Here is a 25639-nt window from a genome sequence, read left to right on the forward strand (position 1 = left end):
TGCACTTCATGAGCATAGCATTGGTAGTGAGCGAGTGTGAGCACTTCATGAGCATAGCATTGGTAGTGAGCGAGTGTGTGCACTTCATGAGCGTAGCATTGGTAGTGAGCGAGTGTGTGCACTTCATGAGCATAGCATTGGTAGTGAGCGTGTGTGTGCACTTCATGCGCATAGCATTGGTAGTGAGCGAGTGTGTGCACTTCCTGAGCATAGCATTGGTTGGTAGTGAGCGAGTGTGTGCAGTGAGCGAGTGTGTGCACTTCCTAAGCATAGCATTGGTAGTGAGCGAGTGTGTGCACTTCCAGAGCATAGCATTGGTTGGTAGTGAGCGAGTGTGTGCAGTGAGCGTGTGTGTGCACTTCATGCGCATAGCATTGGTAGTGAGCGTGTGTGTGCACTTCCAGAGCATAGCATTGGTTGGTAGTGAGCGAGTGTGTGCAGTGAGCGAGTGTGTGCACTTCCTAAGCATAGCATTGGTAGTGAGCGTGTGTGTGCACTTCATGAGCACAGCATTGGTAGTGAGCGCGTGTGTGCACTTCCTGAGCATAGCATTGGTAGTGAGCGAGTGTGTGCACTTCCAGAGCATAGCATTGGTTGGTAGTGAGCGAGTGTGTGCAGTGAGCGAGTGTGTGCACTTCCTAAGCATAGCATTGGTAGTGAGCGAGTGTGTGCACTTCATGAGCATAGCATTGGTAGTGAGCGTGTGTGTGCACTTCATGAGCATAGCATTGGTAGTGAGCGAGTGTGTGCACTTCCTGAGCATAGCATTGATAGTGAGTGTGTGTGTGGACAGCATTGGTAGTGAGCGAGTGTGCACACTTCCTGAGCACAGCATTGGTAGTGAGCATGTGTGTGCACTTCCTGAGCATAGCATTGGTAGTGAGCGAGTGTGTGCACTTCATGCGCATAGCATTGGTAGTGAACAAGTGTGTGCACTTCCTGAGCATAGCATTGGTTGGTAGTGAGCGAGTGTGTGCAGTGAGCGAGTGTGTGCACTTCCTAAGCATAGCATTGGTAGTGAGCGAGTGTGTGCACTTCATGAGCATAGCATTGGTAGTGAGCGAGTGTGAGCACTTCATGAGCATAGCATTGGTAGTGAGCGAGTGTGTGCACTTCATGAGCATAGCATTGGTAGTGAGCGAGTGTGTGCACTTCATGAGCATAGCATTGGTAGTGAGCGTGTGTGTGAGCGAGTGTGTGCACTTCCTGAGCATAGCATTGGTTGGTAGTGAGCGAGTGTGTGCACTTCAGGAGCATAGCATTGGTAGTGAGCGAGTGTGTGCACTTCCTGAGCATAGCATTGGTAGTGAGCGTGTGTGTGCACTTCCTGAGCACAGCATTGGTAGTGAGCGAGTGTGTGCACTTCCTGAGCATATCATTGGTAGTGAGCGAGTGTGTGCACTTCCTGAGCATAGCATTGGTTGGTAGTGAGCGAGTGTGTGCAGTGAGCGAGTGTGTGCACTTCCTAAGCATAGCATTGGTAGTGAGCGTGTGTGTGCACTTCATGAGCACAGCATTGGTAGTGAGCGCGTGTGTGCACTTCCTGAGCATAGCATTGGTAGTGAGCGAGTGTGTGCACTTCCTGAGCATAGCATTGGTAGTGAGCGAGTGTGTGCACTTCATGCGCATAGCATTGGTAGTGAGCGAGTGTGTGCACTTCCTGAGCATAGCATTGGTTGGTAGTGAGCGAGTGTGTGCACTTCCAGAGCATAGCATTGGTTGGTAGTGAGCGAGTGTGCGCAGTGAGCGAGTGTGTGCACTTCCTAAGCATAGCATTGGTAGTGAGCGAGTGTGTGCACTTCAAGAGCATAGCATTGGTAGTGAGCATGTGTGTGCACTTCATGAGCATAGCATTGGTAGTGAGCGAGTGTGTGCACTTCCTGAGCATAGCATTGATAGTGAGTGTGTGTGTGGACAGCATTGGTAGTGAGCGAGTGTGCACACTTCCTGAGCACAGCATTGGTAGTGAGCATGTGTGTGCACTTCCTGAGCATAGCATTGGTAGTGAGGGAGTGTGTGCACTTCATGCGCATAGCATTGGTAGTGAGCGAGTGTGTGCACTTCCTGAGCATAGCATTGGTTGGTAGTGAGCGAGTGTGTGCACTTCCTAAGCATAGCATTGGTAGTGAGCGAGTGTGTGCACTTCATGAGCATAGCATTGGTAGTGAGCGAGTGTGTGCACTTCCTGAGAATAGCATTGGTTGGTAGTGAGCGAGTGTGTGCAGTGAGCGAGTGTGTGCACTTCCTAAGCATAGCATTGGTAGTGAGCGAGTGTGTGCACTTCCAGAGCATAGCATTGGTTGGTAGTGAGCGAGTGTGTGCAGTGAGCGTGTGTGTGCACTTCATGCGCATAGCATTGGTAGTGAGCGTGTGTGTGCACTTCCAGAGCATAGCATTGGTTGGTAGTGAGCGAGTGTGTGCAGTGAGCGAGTGTGTGCACTTCCTAAGCATAGCATTGGTAGTGAGCGTGTGTGTGCACTTCATGAGCACAGCATTGGTAGTGAGCGCGTGTGTGCACTTCCTGAGCATAGCATTGGTAGTGAGCGAGTGTGTGCACTTCATGCGCATAGCATTGATAGTGAGCGAGTGTGTGCACTTCCAGAGCATAGCATTGGTTGGTAGTGAGCGAGTGTGTGCAGTGAGCGAGTGTGTGCACTTCCTAAGCATAGCATTGGTAGTGAGCGAGTGTGTGCACTTCATGAGCATAGCATTGGTAGTGAGCGTGTGTGTGCACTTCATGAGCATAGCATTGGTAGTGAGCGAGTGTGTGCACTTCCTGAGCATAGCATTGATAGTGAGTGTGTGTGTGGACAGCATTGGTAGTGAGGGAGTGTGCGCACTTCCTGAGCACAGCATTGGTAGTGAGCATGTGTGTGCACTTCCTGAGCATAGCACTGGTAGTGAGCGAGTGTGTGCACTTCATGCGCATAGCATTGGTAGTGAGCGAGTGTGTGCACTTCCTGAGCATAGCATTGGTTGGTAGTGAGCGAGTGTGTGCAGTGAGCGAGTGTGTGCACTTCCTAAGCATAGCATTGGTAGTGAGCGAGTGTGTGCACTTCATGAGCATAGCATTGGTAGTGAGCGAGTGTGTGCACTTCATGAGCATAGCATTGGTAGTGAGCGAGTATGTGCACTTCATGAGCATAGCATTGGTAGTGAGCGTGTGTGTGCACTTCATGCGCATAGCATTGGTAGTGAGCGAGTGTGTGCACTTCCTGAGCATAGCATTGGTTGGTAGTGAGCGAGTGTGTGCAGTGAGCGAGTGTGTGCACTTCCTAAGCATAGCATTGGTAGTGAGCGAGTGTGTGCACTTCATGAGCATAGCATTGGTAGTGAGCGCGTGTGTGCACTTCCTGAGCATAGCATTGGTAGTGAGCGCGTGTGTGCACTTCCTAAGCATAGCATTGGTAGTGAGCGCGTGTGTGCACTTCCTGAGCATAGCATTGGTAGTGAGCGCGTGTGTGCACTTCCTGAGCATAGCATTGGTAGTGAGCGAGTGTGTGCACTTCCTAAGCATAGCATTGGTAGTGAGCGAGTGTGTGTACTTCCTGAGCATAGCATTGGTAGTGAGCGCGTGTGTCTACTTCCTGAGCATAGCATTGGTAGTGAGCGCATGTGTGCACTTCCTGAGCATAGCATTGGTAGTGAGCGAGTGTGTGCACTTCCTGAACATAGCATTGGTTGGTAGTGAGCGAGTGTGTGCAGTGAGCGAGTGTGTGCACTTCCTAAGCATAGCATTGGTAGTGAGCGAGTGTGTGCACTTCATGAGCATAGCATTGGTAGTGAGCGTGTGTGTGCACTTCCTGAGCATAGCATTGGTAGTGGGCGTGTGTGTGCACTTCATGAGCATAGCATTGGTAGTGAGCGAGTGTGTGCACTTCCTGAGCATAGCATTGGTAGTGAGCGAGTGTGTGCACTTCATGAGCATAGCATTGGTAGTGAGCGAGTGTGTGCACTTCATGAGCATAGCATTGGTAGTGAGCAAGTGTGTGCCCTTTGTGCAGGAGCCACGCCATTTTGTGCGAGACCTATACTAGAATACATGCGCTAGGAGGAATGAAAACAGAGGGAGAGATGCCAAGTCCCCACATTGCGGCTGATCGCGACCCTCAAATTAACATGGGGTAAAAGAGCTTTGCTTGACCAAAGGTGGCCACTGTGAGGAAAAATATGAATTTAAATTAGCACCAGGGGTAGGGGTAGCAATCAATCAGGGTGCCTGGATCGCAGCCTGAATCCCACGATCCAAGCCAGCGTTCCAAGCAACCTGACTGCAGCTTCCGCCGCCCCACACCGCCACCCCCCGACCTTCCCTTTCCATCCATTTTCTTATCCTCTGAATCCCCCACCTCCCCGGCCTGCTTACTGCAGAGGCAGCACCTGCTGCCTGCTCCGTCTCCCTGCTTAGCCGCCGTGGAAATGGAAGAGGGGCTCCGGTCTGAGCCCCGTCTTTCAGCTCTGTGGCAGCCATCTTGTTTAAGTATTTTCTTTCAATGAATAGGACGCCGTGAAGCAACCTGTTCATTGAAAGAACTGGTCTTAGCACCCCGGGTTACCGGACTGGCAACCCAGGGTGCGAATAGCAATAATCATCCATTGCAGCAGCTGGAACGGGTGATAACGGCACCGGGGACCCCAGTTAAATGGCCGTTATCATCCGTTCCAGTCCGTGGAATGGGTGATTACTGCTGCTACGGCGTTTCTATGGCACAGGCGCTGCAGCAGCAGTGATCGTGCAGGCGATATGTCTAATGATGGGATTTTTGGGACTCTACTGGTTCCCATATGCATGTCCAACACATGTTCACTGTTGGCACCAGGGCTCTGTACAGGCAGGTGCCCGCTCTCCGACATTAGGGACATTGCTGACTCCACGCCACCTGCAGTTGCAAAGAGGCCTTCATGGCTTGTACTGAGGCTTTCGAGGCTGTGGATCAACACTTGCCCCCATTAATATGGAAATGCACGCGACACAGTCCTCTACATAGTCCACAAGGCTTTCTGGGGCTGGGGCCCAGACTATCTACAACGCTTTCTTCCCAAATACTCTCCTTCTAGAGCCCTCCGCTCGGCCTCATCCAACTCTCTGCGGGGAGCCGTTTTTCTGAACAAAGATTTGCGGGTAGATCCTTACCCTCTGCAGGTGCCTCCCTCTGGAACGGCCTCCCTGCCTCTCTCCACGTTGAACCAGACCTCCTTAATTTACGGAAACTACGCAAGGCCTTCCTTTTCTCTTCCTCTTTATCTCTCCCTCTCTCCTGCTCACCTCCTTCTCTTCTCTCCTGCTTCCCACCTTCTTTCTCTTCCCCAATGACTGGTCGCCTGGTGCACCTCCAGAGATCTACAGGGACCAGGTTCCCCCGCCAGTCCTGCGCTTGCCTCCGGGCCTCTGCACTTCGCTTAGCACTGCTGCATCATGCTCCAGGAGAGGGGCAACCACTCTGCACTTATCCCTGACTCTTGCTGGACTGGGCACACTTGCCCCCCTGCCCCTCCCTCGCACTTCCTGTCACTGCTCACTGGCACAATCTTGAGTCCTAACAAGTCTGTCTGTCCAATCCTCCCTTGGCCTCCCCTCCCTAGCCAGGCCTAGCACTGTAGTTTATTGTACTGCACGTCGCTTTCCTTCTCTCCCCTTCTCTCCCCACTCCTTGTCTCACACTTACACTAGTATATTTGCCTCTGGCCTAGTATGCTGGTTAATGTTTGATCTTTCAGAATCTTCAAGGCCTAAGAATGACGACTGTAATCCCTTGTTCCCTTCCTGCTTTGAAGCGCTTTCAAGCACCTCACTTGTGTATAAGCGCTTTACAAATAAACAATTACAATTACAGTGTTGGATTGGGGCAGAGGTGTAGACAGGGCAGGGCCTGAACAGGCACGGCCGACCCAAAATCTGTGAATGCCAACTCAGCAGTGCTGTGTGGGCATTTACAGATGTTAACGTCACTGCGGTGGGCACAACTACGTTAGCTTCAGGCCCCGCTTCTTAGACAATCCTGGATACAGCTCTGGATTAAATAAGTGCTTCTCAACATAAGACTTGGGTAAAGGACCATTTGTGGGAGCACTTGGAATGCCATACACACGTTTGAGAGCTCCAAGAACAATCGTCATGTGAGCTGAAGTTCTGTCGTGCAAATTCCTCATTGTTTTCTGTCTGAAGTGATGCCAAGATGTGGGAGGGGATTTAACTTTGGGGGCGACGGTTCACACGCTGTGGGGAAAGTACAAATTCATCGTGGGAAAGACTGACCACTATTGTGTTTTTTTTGTCTGGTCAATTAACTGGTCCAGCTGCATGAAATCATGTCCTTAACTGGTGTCATTGATAAATGGATGAAAAACAAAACAGAAGAGAGCATTGGAGATGAGGCTCAAACTCGGCACTCTCAGCTGCTCACTTTCCTTTAGGCTAGTGATTTAACCCTTTAATTACCAATACTCTGATCATGGCGTGGGTCTGGAAGCTTGTGAGCTGGAGAGCGGGGCACCCTTTCATTTTGGGGACCGGGCGCACAGGTGCAGGTGCTTCAGCCCCTGTTAATGACAAGATCACGTGGGGCCAAAATAGTGGCGAGGTGAGCTAATCCTTTTGGGTAATAAACTATTCGTCTCAAGCAAAGCAGATGTCTAATATCCTTCGCGATCCCCTTCACTGACACAACTTGAGTGACAGTGCCACACAACCACCACAACGCTAACACCCAGACACGCTCTAAAGAACTGTGCAGGGAGTCAGGGGGGCTCCTCACCAAGGCTGTCCCTACTCCCACTGCAAACCCCATAACATCACGCATAAGCACTGGACATTAGACACGGACATAGCTGAACTTGTAGATAAGAAAGGTCATATATACACACCTTGGCCTTTGTTGGAAAAGATCTCCTCCTCCCTATGATTAAAACTTGATGGCAATTTTAAAAAGCAGCTCCCACGCAGAACAAGAAAACACCCACTCTCACCTGCCACTAAGACGGTGACTCCCTGATACGGGTGCCCAGTTGGGGGTTTTCTGCAAGGCCAGTCCCTCTGTTATTGGTCGCCATCCTCAGGACCCTGCCTATGGATTCTGGATTCTTAGCCTGCTCTATGCTCTGCATCTTAAGATATTGTTTCCAGTGCTACCGCAGTCTTTTCATTCTATTCATCGGGTGGTCTCAGCTCTGTATATTACAATACAGTTACACAGTTGGCTTCATGAACACTTCTTCTGCTGCTGAAGAGGGCCACTTTGATCGAAACATGATGACTTTTAGTGTCTGCATTCATTTGACAATTCTTTGGATATTCCCTTCGGTAGATCACACATTACTTCGTATTGCTTTACAGATTTGCATTACATTATTGACACGGTCAACAGACAAGTCCTCAAGTTTTGTGTTCTCTGAACTCTGATAATAGATTTGGAATAAATATTTGGAATTTCAACTTTGGAATCTTGGATTTTTATCAAATTTTCTCAAAAGCTTTGGAACCTTTCATACTTCAAGATTCTAAATCAGGGTTGTTATCAAACTCCAGGCCTCGAGGGCCGGATCCATGTGGGATTTTCAGGATACCCCTCATTAATATTCTTGAGATAAATTTGCATACAATGATTCTAAATGTATCTCCATGTGAATATTAATAAGGGATATCCTGTAAACCCATCAGGGAGTTGGACAACCCTGTCCGAGATATGTATGTCAATTCATTTTTTGAGGCTCAGTAGCCCAATAGAGTGCACTACAGGTTAGTGTATTTGCCGCTGCCTCTTGTCTGTTCGTTGTGGTCTATAGCCCAGGGCGCCGGGTAATCGCACCGTGTACATTTATTCTATATAATTTTCTAACATATAGCTTACAACAGAAACTGGTTCACCTTTTCTTTCTTGTGCATTAACGCTTCCTCTCCCTGTGCACCCGTGATGCTATCTGTGAAACGTGGCGGCACGCAGAAGCAAACTCAACACAGTATTAGGAGCTCTATAAAGACCTTGGCGTTTATGGTAAAGATGTGGCTAGAATCTCAGATACGCAAGAGGTGTCCTAAGCAGTTGATCTCTCTTAGTGAATCTTAGACTGACATGTGCGGGGTAGCATATGGCAGAGGCGACGCAGCGCGACAGCGCGTTGGGACCATAATTATGGTGAAAGGTGCTATAACAAATGACAAAATTAATTAATTAATATGGAGGTCAAAGGTAATCGAACATATGCCCAAGAATTATAACAACCGCATGGAAGTCACGGCGACGGTTTCTAAGCAAGTCCACGTAAAAGGCCACTGGCACATGGAAACCAGGGGCACAGTTACTTAGCACGTCCCACAAGAGATCATTGGCATAAGGACGACATGACCAAAGCAACAGATACAGGTAGGAAACAATTGCCACACAAAGAGAGGGTGCCCAGCTTGAACAGTGGGTGAACCGTACAGCACGCTCACAGGTGAAAACCCCAGCTCACCTGTTGGGCACGAAGCCAGAATCTTCCAGTAAGCCTGCCTGGTCCAGGTCCAATGGGAAACCGTGCAGAACCCACCCGTTAGTGGCCGACTCCAGTTTGCTGAGGTGTTGGGCGAGGACCTTCAGCACGATGTTGTCTGGCACTGCAGGGGGTGGAAAGAAGAAGGGCGTTATTCAGGCATGTGCCAGCTGGCACACAGAGCATCTGGATCCCAGAACCCAAGATTCAGAGCCCACATTCTGTCCCCAACCACCTGCCTCTTTAGCTCCCTTCCAACTAATGTGTACAAACATGCAAGAATTTAGATGCCAGGAAATATTTACAGTTTTTTGCCTTCGTTCCTTTGTACTTTATTTTGGTTAAAAAAAAACATAAAAGTCAAAACATACAATACACATTAGTAAAAAGACAGTAAAAGCATCAGAACATTGATAAAATCCAGTGATAATGAATAAAAACTCATAAAAAACACAATAGAGCAGATCTAGGTTTACAATGGGCAGTTTGAATCGTTAACCAAGGTTCTTAAAAAGTGCAAAAAAAGATCAATTTCCCCAAGAGGGCCAGTCAACTTCATCAAGCACCGGACCCTCGTTTACACGTGTCAAGTTAACACCAGTAGAGGCAGTGACCACAGGGGAACTCCGACACGCAGGGGGTGGGGGGGGGGGGGCATGGGGCCATGTGTGGTCCGCGGGAGCTGGATCTTCTTCTCCGAGTTCCAGCAGATACCAACCCATTGCAAAAGCTACAGCCTTGTCTTGGGCTGCTAGACAAAGAGACATCCATCCTACGGCCAATCAGGAGAGGCCTCAGAGATCCTCTCGCATCGCCATAGTATGGGCAGAGGGGATTATACATTTACTGCGACCACAATTACTGCAAACCCCAAAATGACGACTTTTTTTTTAAAGAATATCGACCCCCCCTTTACACCTCATATATATGTGGGCGGATGGGTACAGTATTTAATACATATAGGGGAGGCTGCGGGGGTCTCTCCCTGCACATATATGGGTGGGGGAGGGGAAAGGAGGTCGACATAAAAATAGGTCGACATTTTAGGGTTTGCAGTCATTTGGGCAGAGTAATCACATAGATTCTGGGCAGAGCAGAATGAAATGGACCATGTCTTCACTCAGTTGCATGGCAGCAGAGTGGGCGAGTGGACATGACATTGTGTTGCCACGAGGCCAGGAGGCCACGTGTTCACCAAGGCAGCCAAGGGCAGGAGGCCACGTGTTCACCAAGGCAGGCAAGGGCAGGAGGCCACGTGTTCACCAAGGCAGCCAAGGGCAGGAGGCCACGTGTTCACCAAGGTAGCCAAGAACAGGAGGCCACGTGTTCACCAAGGCAGCCAAGGGCAGGAGGCCACGTGTTCACCAAGGCAGGCAAGGGCAGGAGGCCACGTGTTCACCAAGGCAGGCAAGGGCAGGAGGCCACGTGTTCACCAAGGCAGGCAAGGGCAGAATGCCACGTGTTCACCAAGGCAGGCAAGGGCAGGAGGCCACGTGTTCACCAAGGCAGCCAAGGGCAGGAGGCCACGTGTTCACCAAGGCAGGCAAGGGCAGGAGGCCACGTGTTCACCAAGGCAGCCAATGGCAGGAGGCCACGTGTTCACCAAGGCAGGCAAGGGCAGGAGGCCACGTGTTCACCAAGGCAAGCAAGGGCAGTAGCCCACGTGTTCACCAAGGCAGGCAAGGGCAGGATGCCACGTGTTCACCAAGGCAGCCAAGGGCAGGATGCCCAGGCGGGCCTTAACCAACAGGCATTGCATTTGCTCGAGTTGCATTTGGTACAAATAGTCCTCATACCCCAAAGAGTGCTTTAAGGACCACTATCTTACCGCCACACATTTACCACCAGTCCTCATCTGGGAACATCGTGGCCCGGGGCACCCGTCAAGAATTGGTCCAATAAAGACAGAATGACTATTTCCCAGTTCTGTAAAAATAACACATTCCTGAAAAACCATTACCTGGCAGCACAGTCACAACATGCAAGGGCTTCAGAGTGCCACAACTAATGCCTTCACATAGGCCACACTTTGTCATGCCATTCGTGAGACGCGACTCCAGTCCTGGTTCTAACTTCACTTTCCGGGACTAGTACACCTGGGTTTATAATGGAGACATCCAAGACCCAGAATGCAAAGTTAAAACCAGACCTGGAATGGAGTCTCCCAAACGGAATTGATAATGCTGGCAGGCACGTGGCTCGTAGTGTACAACACGTCGCTTAAGTGATGACGTCTGCAGTCCAAGTGCTTTGCAGTATCACTGAATTATGCATGTTGCCCTTCAGTGCACAGCACCACCACAAAGTGATGGGGCGTGCACTGGAAGTGCAGAACGGTGCCACTGACTGATTGCCTGCAACTCCACAGTACCACAGTCTCCTGGCCTGCAGTGGACAGCACCACCATGAAACAAGGGAGCCTGCAGTGCAAGTTCTGTGCCGTTCCAAAGTCTCCTGGCCTGCAGTGTACAGCACCACCGTGAAACAAGGGAGCCTGCAGTGCAAGTTCTGTGCAGTTCCAAAGTCTCCCGGTCTGCAGTATACAGCACAACCATAACATGATGGGGCCTGCAGTACAAGTTCTGTGCAGTTCCAAAGACTCCAGGCCTGCAGTGTACAGCACAACCATGACATGATGGGACCTGCAGTGCAAGTTCAGTGCAGTTCCACGGTCTCCTGGCCTGCAGTGTACAGAACCACAATGCCATGATGGGGCCTGCAGTGCAAGTTCAGTGCAGTTCCACGGTCTCCTGGCCTGCAGTGTACAACACCACCATGCCATGATGGGGCCTGCAGTGCAAGTTCTGTGCAGTTTCACAGTCTCATGGCCTGCAGTGTACAGCACCACCGTGAAACAAGGGGGCCTGCAGTGCAAGTTCTGTGCAGTTCCAAAGCCTCCTGGCCTGCAGTGTACAGCACAACCATGACATGATGGGGCCTGCAGTGCAAGTTCTGTGCAGTTTCACAGTCTCATGGCCTGCAGTGTACAGCACCACCGTGAAACAAGGGGGCCTGCAGTGCACGTTCTGTGCAGTTCCAAAGTCTCCTGGCCTGCAGTGTACAGCACAACCATAACATGAAGGGGCCTGCAGTGCAAGTTCTGTGCAGTTCCACAGTCACATGGCCTGCAGTGTACAGCACAACCATGACATGATGGGGCCTGCAGTGCAAGTTCTGTGCAGTTTCACAGTCTCATGGCCTGCAGTGTACAAAACCACCGTGAAACAAGGGAGCCTGCAGTGCAAGTTCTGTGCAGTTCCACAGTCTCATGGCCTGCAGTGTACAGCACAACCATGACATGATGGAGCCTGCAGTGTAAGTTCTGTGCAGTTTCACAGTCTCATTGCCTGCAGTGTACAGCACCACCGTGAAACAAGGGAGCCTGCAGTGCAAGTTCTGTGCAGTTCCAAAGTCTCCTGGCCTGCAGTGTACAGCACAACCATAACATGAAGGGGCCTGCAGTGCAAGTTCTGTGCAGTTTCACAGTCTCATGGCCTGCAGTGTACAGCACAACCATGACATGATGGGGCCTGCAGTGCAAGTTCTGTGCAGTTTCACAGTCTCATGGCCTGCAGTGTACAAAACCACCGTGAAACAAGGGAGCCTGCAGTGCAAGTTCTGTGCAGTTCCACAGTCTCATGGCCTGCAGTGTACAGCACAACCATGACATGATGGAGCCTGCAGTGTAAGTTCTGTGCAGTTTCACAGTCTCATTGCCTGCAGTGTACAGCACCACCGTGAAACAAGGGAGCCTGCAGTGCAAGTTCTGTGCAGTTCCAAAGTCTCCAGGCCTGCAGTGTACAGCACAACCATGACATGATGGGGCCTGCAGTGCAAGTTCTTTGCAGTTCCACAGTCTCATGGCCTGCAGTGTACAGCACGGTGTGCAGTCATAATGTCGACATCAATAATGTCGACAGTCAAAATGTCGACAAATTAATGTCGAAAATCAATAATGTCGACATACAAAAATGTCGACATTTTACATTAATGTCGACATTTTTTCGAAATGTTGTATAAATAAATAAATATATATTTATTGTTGTGTTGTATGTGTTGAGTATGAGGGGTGGGGGGTGGCAGGGGGTATTGGGTGAGAGGGGTTGGGGGGGACATCCCCATAGTAAATGATATTCTTTTTATTTATTTGTTTATTTATTTATTGAATAATAAATAAATAAATAAATATATAATTACTATGTGTTGGGAATGAGGGTGAGAGGGTGGTTGGGGGGGGTGTGGGGGGGTGTCAGGGGGGTGTTGGGTGAGGGGGGGTTGGGGGGGGGACCCCCCCCATAGTAAATTAGACTCTTTTTGGTTATTTATTTATTGAAAAAATAAATAAATAAATAAATAAATAATTAGATTGTGTTGAGTATGAGGGGTGAGAGGGTGGTTAGGGGGTGTGGTGGGGTGGCAGGGGGGTGTTGGGTGAGGGGGGGTTGGGGGGGGACCCCCCCATAGTAAATGATACTTTTTGTTGGTTATTTATTTATTGAAAAAATAAATAAATAAATATATAAATAATTAGAATGTGTTGCATATGAGGGGTGGGAGGGTGGTGGTGTGGGGTGTGGGGGGGGTTGCAGGAGGGTGTTGGGTGAGGTGTTGATAGTGTTAAGGGTTTATAGTCATATTGTCGAAAAAAAAATGTCGACATTTTTTTTTCGACATTATGACTTTTTACATTAAAAGTATAGAATGTCGACATTATTATTTTCGACATTATTTTTTCGATATTTTTGTCTGTCGACATTTTTTTGTCGACATTATGACTATAAACCGTACAGCACCACCGTGAAACAAGGGAGCCTGCAGTGCAAGTTCTGTGCAGTTCCAAAGTCTCCAGGCCTGCAGTGTACAGCACAACCATGACATGATGGGGCCTGCAGTGCAAGTTCTGTGCAGTTCCAAAGTCTCCAGGCCTGCAATGTACAGCACAACCATAACATGATGGGATCTGCAGTGCACGTCTTGTGCAGTTCCACAGTCTCATGGCCTGCAGTGTACAGCACAACCATGACATGATGGGGCCTGCAGTGCAAGTTCTGTGCAGTTTCACAGTCTCATGGCCTGCAGTGTACAGCACCACCGTGAAACAAGGGAGCCTGCAGTGCAAGTTCTGTGCAGTTCCAAAGTCTCCAGGCCTGCAGTGTACAGCACAACCATAACATGATGGGACCTGCAGTGCACGTCCTGTGCAGTTCCAAAGACTCCAGGCCTGCAGTGTACAGCACAACCATGACATGACGGGGCAATTCCGAACCACCATGAAGTGATGGTGTTGCATAATGCCTGCACATACGTGTGTTGAATATTAAGAATGCCTCTCTGTAAACTCATCCCAACAGTATAGAGAGAGGCGTGAGACAATGTGAATGCTGACTCATGACCTTCAGTGTGCAGCACTGCCACGAACTGATGGAGACTACAGTGCAAGTGTTCTACAGCACCACTGACCCATGACTGGCAGTGTACAATAGCACCAAGAAGAGATGCCGCATGGCGTGTGTGCGCTGCACAGTACCAGTGACTAACAGCTTACAGAATGCAGCAACACCATGACATGACAGCGCCTCCAGTGTGTATGTGCCACAGTGTTATCGACTCATGGTCTGCAGATCACAGCACCGCTACACATTTATGGAACCTGAAGTGCAAGCGCTGGTCAGTAATACTGACGCGTGGTTTGCTTGTAAAGCACCAACATGATGCCATAGGTGCCTGCAAACTTGGACTCCCCACATGATTTGAACTACAACACCGATCAGCACTAACCAGCTTTGTCAATGGTGAGGGATCATGGGAGTTGTAGTCCCAGATCTCTGGGGATCTACAGGTGGCAGATCCGTACGCATAGTGCCTGCAGTGAAAGAGCAGCTGCAAGCCTCTGCAGGAAACCCCGCCCCCCTACCTCCCATAGGTTGGAAGCCTGGGATCGTGCCGTGTTTGACACCAGCAGTTGTGCCAATACCGCAACGTATGTTCGAAAGAAGATACCCATTGAGACAGCCCTATCGAAGGTATCCCCGAAGGGACAACAATTTGAAGGCGGAACCCCCTGAAGGAATATAAAAAAGAGCAAAGAAAGAAGCCTGTGACGTTATAAGAGTATGAAAGACGTCTTAGGATAACTGGCTGAAGAGGATGGCTGGATCCTACAGCAACTGATGACGAAGTAAAGAATCAAGAGAACCTTTGAATACGAACCATTCAATAATGGTACAGATGCTGAAACGCAAGTAGACGGAGTTATTATAGAAGCTGGACATATGCAATGAATATAATACAGACAAAGCCGCCATTGTATAGAAGCTGGACATCGGTATTATGAATTTTTGTAAGCCAGGCCCCATGAATAGGTAAGAAGAAAAACGATGTTGAAGCAAGAATAAGCTGAATTGTGGAGCCGCATTGCAAGGGTGTTTGACTTGAAGTCAAGACTGAAGCAGCCATGGTAAGCTATCTATTCTGAAAAGGAGCGAACGTGTGAAGGATGAATCATCCCTTGTTAAGGTGCAGAGAAAGAAGACTAAGAGGGTCAAGTTTAATACCTTTAACACATTTAAAACCTGCAATAAGGACCAAATCATGGTCTCCTGTCACGTGAGCCAAGGATGAAAATAGAGTTCACTTGGAGTCCTAGAACATAATAGTGAGTGACTCACTCCCATGTATTCTTAGAGGCAAGGATACTTTGCAAGGCCAAGTTCAAAGACAATCTTCATGGCAGAAGGCATGGGTGATGAGAGATGCTGGGCTAATTGGGTGGGGCGGTAGAGTCAGGCCCATCTCCTTGAACCTGGGTCTGGGCGCACGTGCTGCTAAGTGAACCAAATATTCCAGACATGGCACAAGCGTGCCAACCAATTGTAGTGGTCGATATAACGAAGCACCTTATAGTTTGAAAACCAATGAGAATCTGTGTGTCTAATGTTTCTGAAAATGACATGTTTTAGAGGTAGGCATATGTTGTCCATCTGACAGTGGGCAGCCAATTACAATCCTAGTTCCTATAGATAATATACTTAGATTTTCACCTTAAGCCTATCCTGATACCCAGTAGGTTTTTCATTATTTGCCTACGTATCACATCTGACGTATTTTGGATATATAACCTTGGTTTTGTGAAAAGATTGCTGAGAAAAATCGAGCGTTTGCCCGTTGAGGTCCGTTGTAACTCTCTGTTTTAGATAATCATTAATAAAACAGTACTTTGCCATCTTCCTGAGTTGGTTTGGTTATTCTGTGTGTACCCATCCATTGTATGCACGTTCCTAAAGGGACCTAAGCTCGCCACGATTCATGGCCTCCAGTGTACAACACCACCAAGAGGCAACGAAGCCTGAACTGCATGAGTTGTGCAGTACCACCGATTCGTGGCCTGGGGTGTTCAGCACCATGGCACACAAGGAGACACGCTGCCTCTCCCTCTGAGACGATAGGACATTGCAAGCAGGCCTTTACTGGACACAGAGTCTAAGTCAAGAGGACCAATGTGGTGTGTAGAATGAACATAATGTTGAGGGATTGTGTCATAAACAGACTCTATTTTGTTGTCAAAGAAAATGGACAAAGCACCCACTGGCTCTTGAAAAGAAGTGTGTACCAAGGTGGTTGAGGATAAAGTGGAAAGTACCTTCAAAACTACAAAACGTCCATCTGCATGTTAGCGCAGGCAGAAGTTCGACTGCTATAGTAAATATATGTAGCCTTGAGCAGGGCTAGATGGCAGCAAGTAGGCGCTGGTCTATAGGTAGTTCTATCCATAGAAAGATATAGGGGGCGCCATCAGCGCTCTAATTGTTGGCCTTCAAGTTTGAGGTTTGCATGGTTCTCCCACCTACCCCCCAGCAAGGGCATGAGAGATTTTTTGGGGTTGCTAGGTGCTAGACAGCAGGTGCTCTTAAGCCACTCCAGACGGTGAGAATAACATGTCGACCCTGCAGTATTTATGAATCAGATTTGGGTTGACTGCTAAGGAAATGCTCTGCTCTGGTCTTGGGCAGAACTTTGGGCCATGCGACAGAACATTGGCAGGGGAAGATGGGCGACAAAAGGGAGATGCCACTGCAATTTGCAAAGGCACAAAACAGTGGTCCCCCTAAACGACTTGACATGAGCTACAAGCTGAAGTAAGAGGATTGGGTACGGCCCTGCTCAGGGGGGACGCCGTTCATAATCTGATGAAATTCATGAATATCTAAAATTGTCTGGAAATATTTCATCATGAGGAGGTAATGGCTGATCGTACCAGAGGTTAATATAGCAATCACCCCCGAGTTCGGGTGCTTCCCACATCGATGATAGCCCGCCAGCCTGAACCTCAGCGAGGGCTCAGAGCGATTACTTGCCTTGTACGACCTTGATCAAGGGGGTGATAAATATTTGCACCCCCCCCCCAGGTTCGCAGCCAACATAGTACCCACCAATCTGGAACGCAGTACCAAACAACTACCGCTCAATCAACACTGTCCCATTACTTTTAAAGATGTTTGACAGAGCAGCTTACAACCAAATCCAATCCTAGGAGAGTGCCAATCTGGCTTCGGATCAGGTCACGGCACAGAGTCTGCAGTGTTGGATTTCAGAAATCAACTGGACATCTTTAGAGATGAAGGAAAGACAGCCCTCCTCTTCCTTAATCTATCAGCTGCTTTTGACCTTGTGGACCACAAAACCCTTTCCCACCACCGTACATCTGCAGCCAACTTCTCCCATGAAGCCACGACGTGGGTAGCGTCTTTCCTAGAAGGAAGATCTATGAGAGTCTTCTTGGAATCGGCCAGCGGCCTCCTCTGTACCCATTCCTTGTGCCGTGCCACAAGGCTCCTGCATCTCACAAACCTTATATAATATATTTACTAAGCCACTCTTTTAAATCCTTGACAACATCAGCATAGCCTACACCGACTATGCCAATGACACAAATTTTCATCCCGCGGTCAGGAAACCACGAAGAGGACACACAATCAATCAACAGAATCTACTCAACAATACAGGCTTGGATGGCCTCTAATGATCTCTGCTTGAACGATGACAAAACGGAGATCCTCATGGTAGACTCTCCGGCAATGCTAAAAAAGCTCTCCTCCAACTATGATTCTTTCACTATTGACAGCATAAATATCCCAGTCTCTGTCAAAACCTTAGGAGTGCACCCAGATGCCATGCTATGCCTCACTAAATAAGTCAATGCCATTGCCTTTTCAGCGGCCTACACGGCCAAGCTCCTCAACGCAGCCAGACAATGGCACACTCCGAGTAGCTGCCTCACCATCGCACGTGCGGTCACCGGAGCCAGACTGGATTACTGTAATGCCCTAATTGCGGGCACTTAAAAAAAAACATTAGCAAAATGCAGGTTATCCAAAACAATGCCCTACGCTCGGCCCTTAAGGTTCTGAGAAAAGAGCACATCTCATCAGCAAGAAAGGAGGCGCACTGGTTACCCGCCCAGGAAAGGATCAAAGTCCTTTCCATCATTCACAAATGTCTCCCGAACAGTGCCCCCGAGTATCTGGCATAAAGAGTTATCAGATCCAACACCTATAGACCAGTAAGGTCAGCCCATGCTCACCGTATCATACCACCCAAAGTCAAAAGAACCGAAGTGGGGGCGCCGGCTTTCCAGCAGTATCTGCCCATCACTGGAATGCCTACCGCCTCCTCTAAGAGCTGATGGTTCCCACTTGGCGTTCAGAAAACCTCTAAAAACGTTGCTCTTCAACTAAACACACTGACCCCTCTTGGAGCACTAAGTCCTTGGAGAAGCTCCCCCGAGTCTCTGGAATAACAATCACTTTGTGATCTACGTGCAAGCATACGTTATGGATAACTGGTCCGCAACTGCGCCCGGATGCCTTTGGGTTTAGGAGTATTACAAATGTAAAAATAAATAAATAAAAATAAATGATTATGAGCTGAATTGGGAATACTGTTGTATAGTGGTGCAGCCAGCATGGAAATGTATGGGCGCAGCCAGTGTGAACATTGTTTTATACTGGCCTATATAGTGGGCAAGGGCATCATGAAAACATGTTGGCGAAATGCTCCTCTGCACTGTTGGCGGCTTGCCTCTATTGGACCTTTTCATGCTTTGCCGTATAAAACCAATTGCAAACTGTTTCTCATTCTACCCAATGTTTGCATCATTTTAAGCCTCTATTTTAAAATGATTCTGTGGGTGTGAAGCCCTCCAACACCTCTTAATTGGTTCGGGCTCCCTTGCTACGTTACGTCACACTGGCATGTTTGGGAGACATTTTTTATGCCCCTCCAATAAAAACAATCTCCAGCCGCCACTTGGGTGCACAGCCAGAAACTGAAAACTGTGAGCAATTCTGCGGGGGGCAGAGTGAGATTCCTGCAACCACTGCTGGAGAACCAAGGGAGCAGTTACCTCCTCTCCTCCCCTGTACTCGGCGCCTGTATGGGATATTCCACCTGTTAAACAGACTGTCCTTGGCTATCATTATTTGGAACTGAGGTAGGAGTGATTTTTGACTGGCTATTAATTAAAGCTGAGATGGAAGTGATGTCTCTTCTGCTAAATTCCTCCTCTAACTACACATTAAGTGAAGCTGCGCTGGGAGCGGTGTCTGCTTGGGTTCAAAGAATGCAGTCTCTTGCTGCGGGCACAGGGCATTGAACAGGAGTTGACTTTTTAGGATGTATGTTAACTTCATAAAAAACACTTATTGCATTAATCCTACTCTGGACATGCTTAATGTCGCGTTTTTTAACCAGATTGGTAAAATATAGGTATACCTAAAGCAGTTTGGCCAATTGACCCTCATTTGGTGTGCCACCACCGCGCCCCACCATGTATTTTTGACCCCTGGTTTTGTCCCCCCTAATACTGATTTCTAGTGACGCCACTAGGTAGAAGACTCTGGTTTTCTTCTACAATACCAATAACCATGTGGGAAGCACATAGTAGCCAATCATATGGCTCGGAATGCGGTCATTAACTGAGGGTATTTGCCAGAATACTGAGCCAACGCAAATCCTCTACACACCAATACATTCGTGTTTTTTTTAATGCAGCTTATGTTTTGTTGCCTGGCAGGCTCCCTGCGCCGTTCTCACTCCCCCCACACCACTCCATACATTAGCGCAGCCTCCATATTGAAGGGGGGGGGGGTTCTCATTCAATGATTTCAGGGGCTCTGTTTCTCATTTTCAATGCCAGGCATCTTTGTTCACATGTTGTGTTTATTCTAAGAGGAAAGCTGTGTGATAATAGCCTGTTGGGGGCGCTAGGAGACCTTATTAATGGCCCTTGATGTACCCTACCATTAACTCGGCCTCCGGGCTTAAATGGGTGGTATATTCTGCTGCGGACCACTCAAAGGCTTCATGATTACTTTAAATTCGTCTAGTTATCTAAATAAAGTGCTGTGTTCATTCAGTGTAAATTCATATGGGCTTTGCTTGTACAAAGCCTGGACCTCGATTGTTCGTCCATCGCTACCAAAGGTGAGTCAAATACGCTAGAATCCCCTCTGATCCCTTCAGGCAGAACACCCAGTGCTCTGTGCCTGGGAGAGCGCAAGCACTACCTTAAGAGAGCCGGGAGTTGCCTTTCCAGTACCTGGGACTGGAGATGAGCCTGGCAGGACCTCACCCAGTTTGCTCTGCCTTTTTAGCCCTGCCCAGCAGGAGGGTATCATTGGCTTTTACAACACCGCAGGCAGAACACTTGAGAAAATGTACCCCACCATGGGTTCTAAGTATATTTGAAGTCACAGAATAGGTGTGTACAGGCCCAACACCATTATAAGGTCACAGAACATTGGCTAGGGATATATTTTTCTAAATCAGATGGGTTCATGTTATCTCTCATAACATATGGGCGTCTCAGTCTCTAACCCAACCCCCTTTTCCCATTTCCAAATATCTCGACGCAGAGGTCAACAGGGCCAGAATGCCCGGCTTCGCTCTGTACACCCCAGGAGCGTGGACACCGGCGAGGGACTCCGCTGCCTCCAGCGGCCGGTGTTTCAGGGGCGATAGACTGCCACCTGCGGGATACATGAGCATCCTGCAGGCCCACCTAATCAGCAAATTCCCCTCCCCCTCCCCATCAGACAGACTTCAACAGCAAGTGGCCCTGCCAAAGGGCTTCTTTTATTGGGGAATGCAATACTTTAGGTGGCTAGTGTTGGCTCTGCCTGCCCGTAAATACCGCCTGGCTAGGAGGTCAAATACCCTATGCTCTAGGCAGGAATATTGCCGGCACTAAATACCGCCTGAAACGAGCTAGAATACTTCCTGTAAAATGTAGAACTAGCACATGCAGCAAATACTACCCGATTATGAGGTGAGTACCTTAAATACAAGGTACAGTGCAGTAAATACCGCCTGGCTGTGAGGTCGAACATCTCGTGTACAATGCAGGAATACTGCAGACAATAAATACCACCTGATATGAGGTGGCATACCTCCTGTGCAATCCAGGACTACCACATGCAGAAAAAACCACCTGATATGAGGTGACATACCTCCTGTGCAATCCAGGACTACCACATGCAGATAATACCACCTGATATGAGGTGACATACCTCCTGTAAAATGCAGGAATACCACATGCAGATAATACCACCTGATATGAGGTGACATACCTCCTGTAAAATGCAGAAATACTGCAGACAATAAATACCACCTGATATGAGGTAAAATACCTCCTGTAGAATGCAGGAATACTGCACACAGTAAATACCACCAGATACAATAATTGGCTATAATAATAATTGGTTATTTATAACGTGCTTAATACCCAGAGGTTTCTAAGTGCGACCCGGGGATCGAACCTGTGTTACACTTCATCGAGGGCGCTGCCCTTGAGCTATCCTCCCGAGACGAGATATGAGGTGAAATACCTCCTGTACAATGCAGGAATACTGCAGGCATTACATAGCAACTGATACGAGGTGAAATACCTCCCGTTGAATGCAGGAATACTTCAGGCACCACCAGATACAATAATTGGTTATAATAATAATAATTGGTTATTTATAATGCGCTTAATACCCAGAGGTTTCTAAGTCCAGATCTGGGGATCGAACCTGTGTCGTCTTGCTTCCAAGGAGAGGGCGTTACCCCTGACCTATCCTCCCGAGACGACATATGAGGTGAAATACCTCCTCTACAATGCAGGAATACTGCATGCATTACATAGCAACTGATACGAGGTGAAATACCTCCTGCATACTATAGGACTACCACGTGCTGCAGATGACAAATGCTGCTCAATTAGGAGGTCAAATATCTAACTTACAATGCAGGAATGTATCATTATGATTGGTTATTTACAAGGTGCATAACACCCAGAGGTTTCTAAGGGCAGACGCATGGATCGAACCTGTGGTGTTCTGTGTCGTCTTGCTTCCAATGCGAGCGCCTTGCCCCTGAGCTATCCTCCCGAGACTCCCAAGGAATAGCACAGGAAGTAAGGACTGCTGGATTATGAGGACAAACACCTCTTGTGCAATGCATGCATACCACCTATCGTACATACTACCTGAAATGAGGTTGAATACCTTATATACAATGCATCATGCATTTAATAAATACCACTTCAGTATGAGGTCAAACACCTCATGAATAATGTAAGAATAGCACACGTGGTAAATACTGCCTGATCATGTTGGTAAGTACAGGAATACCGCATGCAGTAAATAAATGCCTCTGGTCTGAGGCTAGTACCACAAATCCAGTATCGGAATATACAAGCAGTAAATACTGTCTGATTATGTTTGTAATGTGAAAAACCTGAGGGTATTCTCCCAGTAAGACCTCGAGAATCCCTTATTTAGGTGGCCAGGACATGGCCATCACCGTTTGATCCAGATCCTGGGGGTGGACCAGTGGTGAAGATCACCTGCATAGGGGAAACCCAGGGTTGTGCTCTGGGGAATACCCCAGGTGAGACGTGGTATTTTGCCAGAAAAGGAGAGAAGGGCGAGATATCTGAGGCTTTCATGGGCTGTATTGCATCTGCCTCCCTTCCTCCTGTTAGATCTCTCCGACCCAGATCCAACAACCCCTCCATACTTAATACATCCTGTAAGGTCCCAAAACCGGTTACACCCAAAAAGCATAACTCCCAGAATCCTTGTTTCACCAGTCTCCATTCGAACACTCCCTATCCTTCTTTCTGTTCCTCTGATTATCATTTTCTGCATTCCAACCTGATCAGACAAAACACTACAATTCCCAAAATCCCCTTTGTCCATGTCACAACCTCAGCTATTCTCGCTTAGCCTGCGAACTCTACCAATCCCGTCCCTCTGATTGTCATTTTCCAAGATCCCAACCTACTATAACAGAACACTACTGTTCCCACCATCCCCTATGTTCTGTTCTTCTTCCATGTCATTCTCGTTCAGTACACACAAACCTTCCTTATCCCGTCCCATAGGATCAGAGGTCAAAGTGGGCGGGAGCGGTGCTCCTATACTTTTTATTTTTCTGTTTCACTGTTCATATACTTTTATTTTAAAAAGAAACCGTTCTGGAACGGTTTGGGGTTTAAAATAAAAGTGTAGGAAGAAGTTGAAGCTTTCACTTCAGTGCACTGCACTGAACATTCCCATAAATAGCAGGTGTGTGTGTTTGGGGGTTTGGATTGTGTGTGGGAGGGGCGCAGCGATGGGGTTTGAGGAGAGCGGGGCAGAACGGTAGGGAAGATACACTTCGACCACTGCATAGGATACTCTGACACTCCAACCGCCCCCCGTTTTCCGATACAAATACATTTTACACTCAAGAAAATGGACTGATGTAAAACCTGTTTACCTGACATGTCCAAACCCGAGGATCAGGCAAAGTCAGGCAATTGACTCAAATCGAACACACCTGACTGCCCGTCCTTGTCCCCACAGTGATAAAAGGTGGAGCAAGAGAGCACAGTACGAGCAAGGCGAGCACAGCAAACAGCACAATGAGACAGCTACCACGCGGCAATTCAAGAGGCGGAGAAAGGTGGCCGGAATCGAGAGGATTGAGGGGAGAGAAGTGACCTGGCCCTTTTCATCCCAGACCCGCAGAGCCTTTGAGGAAGAGAGCCTAAAACTGCACACAATTGCACAAGTGTCCCGCAACAGATGTCAACGGTATAAGGGGCAAGCCTATGCCGATAAGCAGGAGCAAGGGAAGCTCCCGTGCCCGTGGTACCGGACTTGACTCCAGAGATGCAACAGCCAAGCGGTTCATCACAGCCGGTGAGTCGAGGGTAGAACCGATATGAACCGGGCTGTGTTGAGTGAGAATCGCAAAGTGGCAATTGTTTTACCAAAGCTGATGAACTTTGAATGAACTATTAAAAGTAAAAAGGAGAGTCCAAATACAGAGGGGACGCAGCATCATGTGGATGCTAATGCGAGAGACTCTGGTCGAGCCCAAATTGAGAGAAACTACAAGTAACAGAAGGCCATAGGAAGGCCCGCGCAATAGGTCAAAGTGATCGCACAGAGGATCAAGAAAAATGCCTGTACAATAAAAAGACTTTGATCTGCAAGCGCTGTGAAAGAAAGGGAAGTGAATCCCACATTGAGAGTGAACATTGAGATTACCCAGGGAATTGAATCCAGCTAAAAAGGCAAGAGGGGTCCGAGCCCGACCGAGGGAGATCCAGGGGTGAAGCCAGCACCCGAGAAGAGAAAAAGAGAAGAAGGGTCCGAGCCCGACCAAGGGAGATCCAAGGGTGAAGCTATCACCCAAAGTTGATTGGTAAAGGAACTTTGATGTATGTTTGGAATACAATTGAGAAGGGTCAGTGCCCAGAAGAGGGGGACCCAGGGGTGAAGTCATCACCCTGCATAAGACTATAGCGAATGATACTTTCATTTCATCACCTCAGGCCCCAAAGGCAATAGACTTTCTAAGGAAACTTAGCCAATCGACGGCCCTGATAACCGAAAGCTTGAGGGTTAAAAGCTGAACTATCATCTGGTGCTGGGAAAGTCCGAGAGTGTGTCCTGAGAGTTGCCATTGGAACTGCCGTCTCGTGCTGGAGAAGTCCGAGTCTCTACTGTGCTTCAAGCTCCCACCTTACCCCGTGTCCAAAACTAAGGGAAGGGAGACCCAGGCTACCGCATCCTGACTTACTATTTGAGATCACTTCTTTCCTTTCTTGAGAACGATCCCACACCCCTCGTTTGTATTAGTTGTGAGGTTTGGCAATAGGTTTCTTTTTATTTGGCATCACACCACTAGGACTGCCTTATTTTCATTTGACGGTCAACGCTTGCTTCCATCTTAGATTTAGGCCGAGATTAGGCATTTTTCCAAACTGCACACAGCATTCATTGTTCAATAAATACCCTTGAACTGTGATCACTTGTGAGTCTTACTTGTTGTCACCACGAGTTCCTCACAGTAAGTACAGGAATACCGCATGCAGTAAATAAATACCTCTTGTCTGAGGCTAAACCTCAAATCCAGTATCGGAATACATGAGCATTAGATGCTGATTATGAAGTAAAATAGCTTAGATTTTGCTCCATTTTTGAGCATTTTATTTCCAAGGCCTGATATATAATCGTTTTGAAAGTGGCGTTATATTATTGTTTGGCGGTTTGATGGATTTTGATTCAAAATAAACTAGGATGATGATTCTCAAGATGAAACCTTAATTTCAAAAGTTCCCAAACCATCATAAAAGTAGGAGAGAAACCGTGGAACAGATAAGAGTTCCACACAGCCTAGTGTTCTTTGAGCGAGGGTACGATGCAGAGGCCACTTGGCTATTTGCCAGAGATGACCAGTATTTTTTGGCATTCGAAAACTGTTTAAAGACACAGCCCATCAAAATAACATTACATATTGTCTTCTTACATTTTAAATAAAGAACAAAAAAATAAAAAATGTGTCAGATCCTCAGCAGACGTCCCACCACACGCGCAGGGTACAAGCATGTTTAGTCTTCCTGGGGGTTCCACTTATGTGTTACTTAGGATAATGGCAAGTGATCTAGCCTGGGGTTAGACACCATAAAAGGGCTGGCAAAGCAACAAGGGGATCTTTCCAAGACTTGATCACAAGCATCCTCAAAGTATTGACCAACTGCGCTCTTTCCTTCTTCTGGATCACACCGGTGCTCATTATTTAGGTCAAAATACTTAGAAGCCAGAGTGAGGCCTAAGTGGCTGAATCTGGGACTATC

At 48.1% G+C, this 25639-nt stretch overlaps 1 protein-coding gene across 1 annotated transcript in view; it reads right to left on the reverse strand.

The window, feature by feature from the left end:
* AK8 (adenylate kinase 8) overlaps positions 1-25639 on the reverse strand; it is a 564615-nt gene that overhangs the window by 187800 nt on the left and 351176 nt on the right. The window contains exon 11 of the mRNA XM_069609314.1: positions 8452-8593. Within this exon, the coding sequence (XP_069465415.1) occupies positions 8452-8593 (142 nt within the window). The remainder of the gene's footprint in view (positions 1-8451; positions 8594-25639) is intronic.

The sequence above is a fragment of the Ambystoma mexicanum genome, chromosome 8 (assembly GCF_040938575.1).
Source record: "Ambystoma mexicanum isolate Mex_15411 chromosome 8, UKY_AmexF1_1, whole genome shotgun sequence".
Taxonomy (NCBI): domain Eukaryota; kingdom Metazoa; phylum Chordata; class Amphibia; order Caudata; family Ambystomatidae; genus Ambystoma; species Ambystoma mexicanum.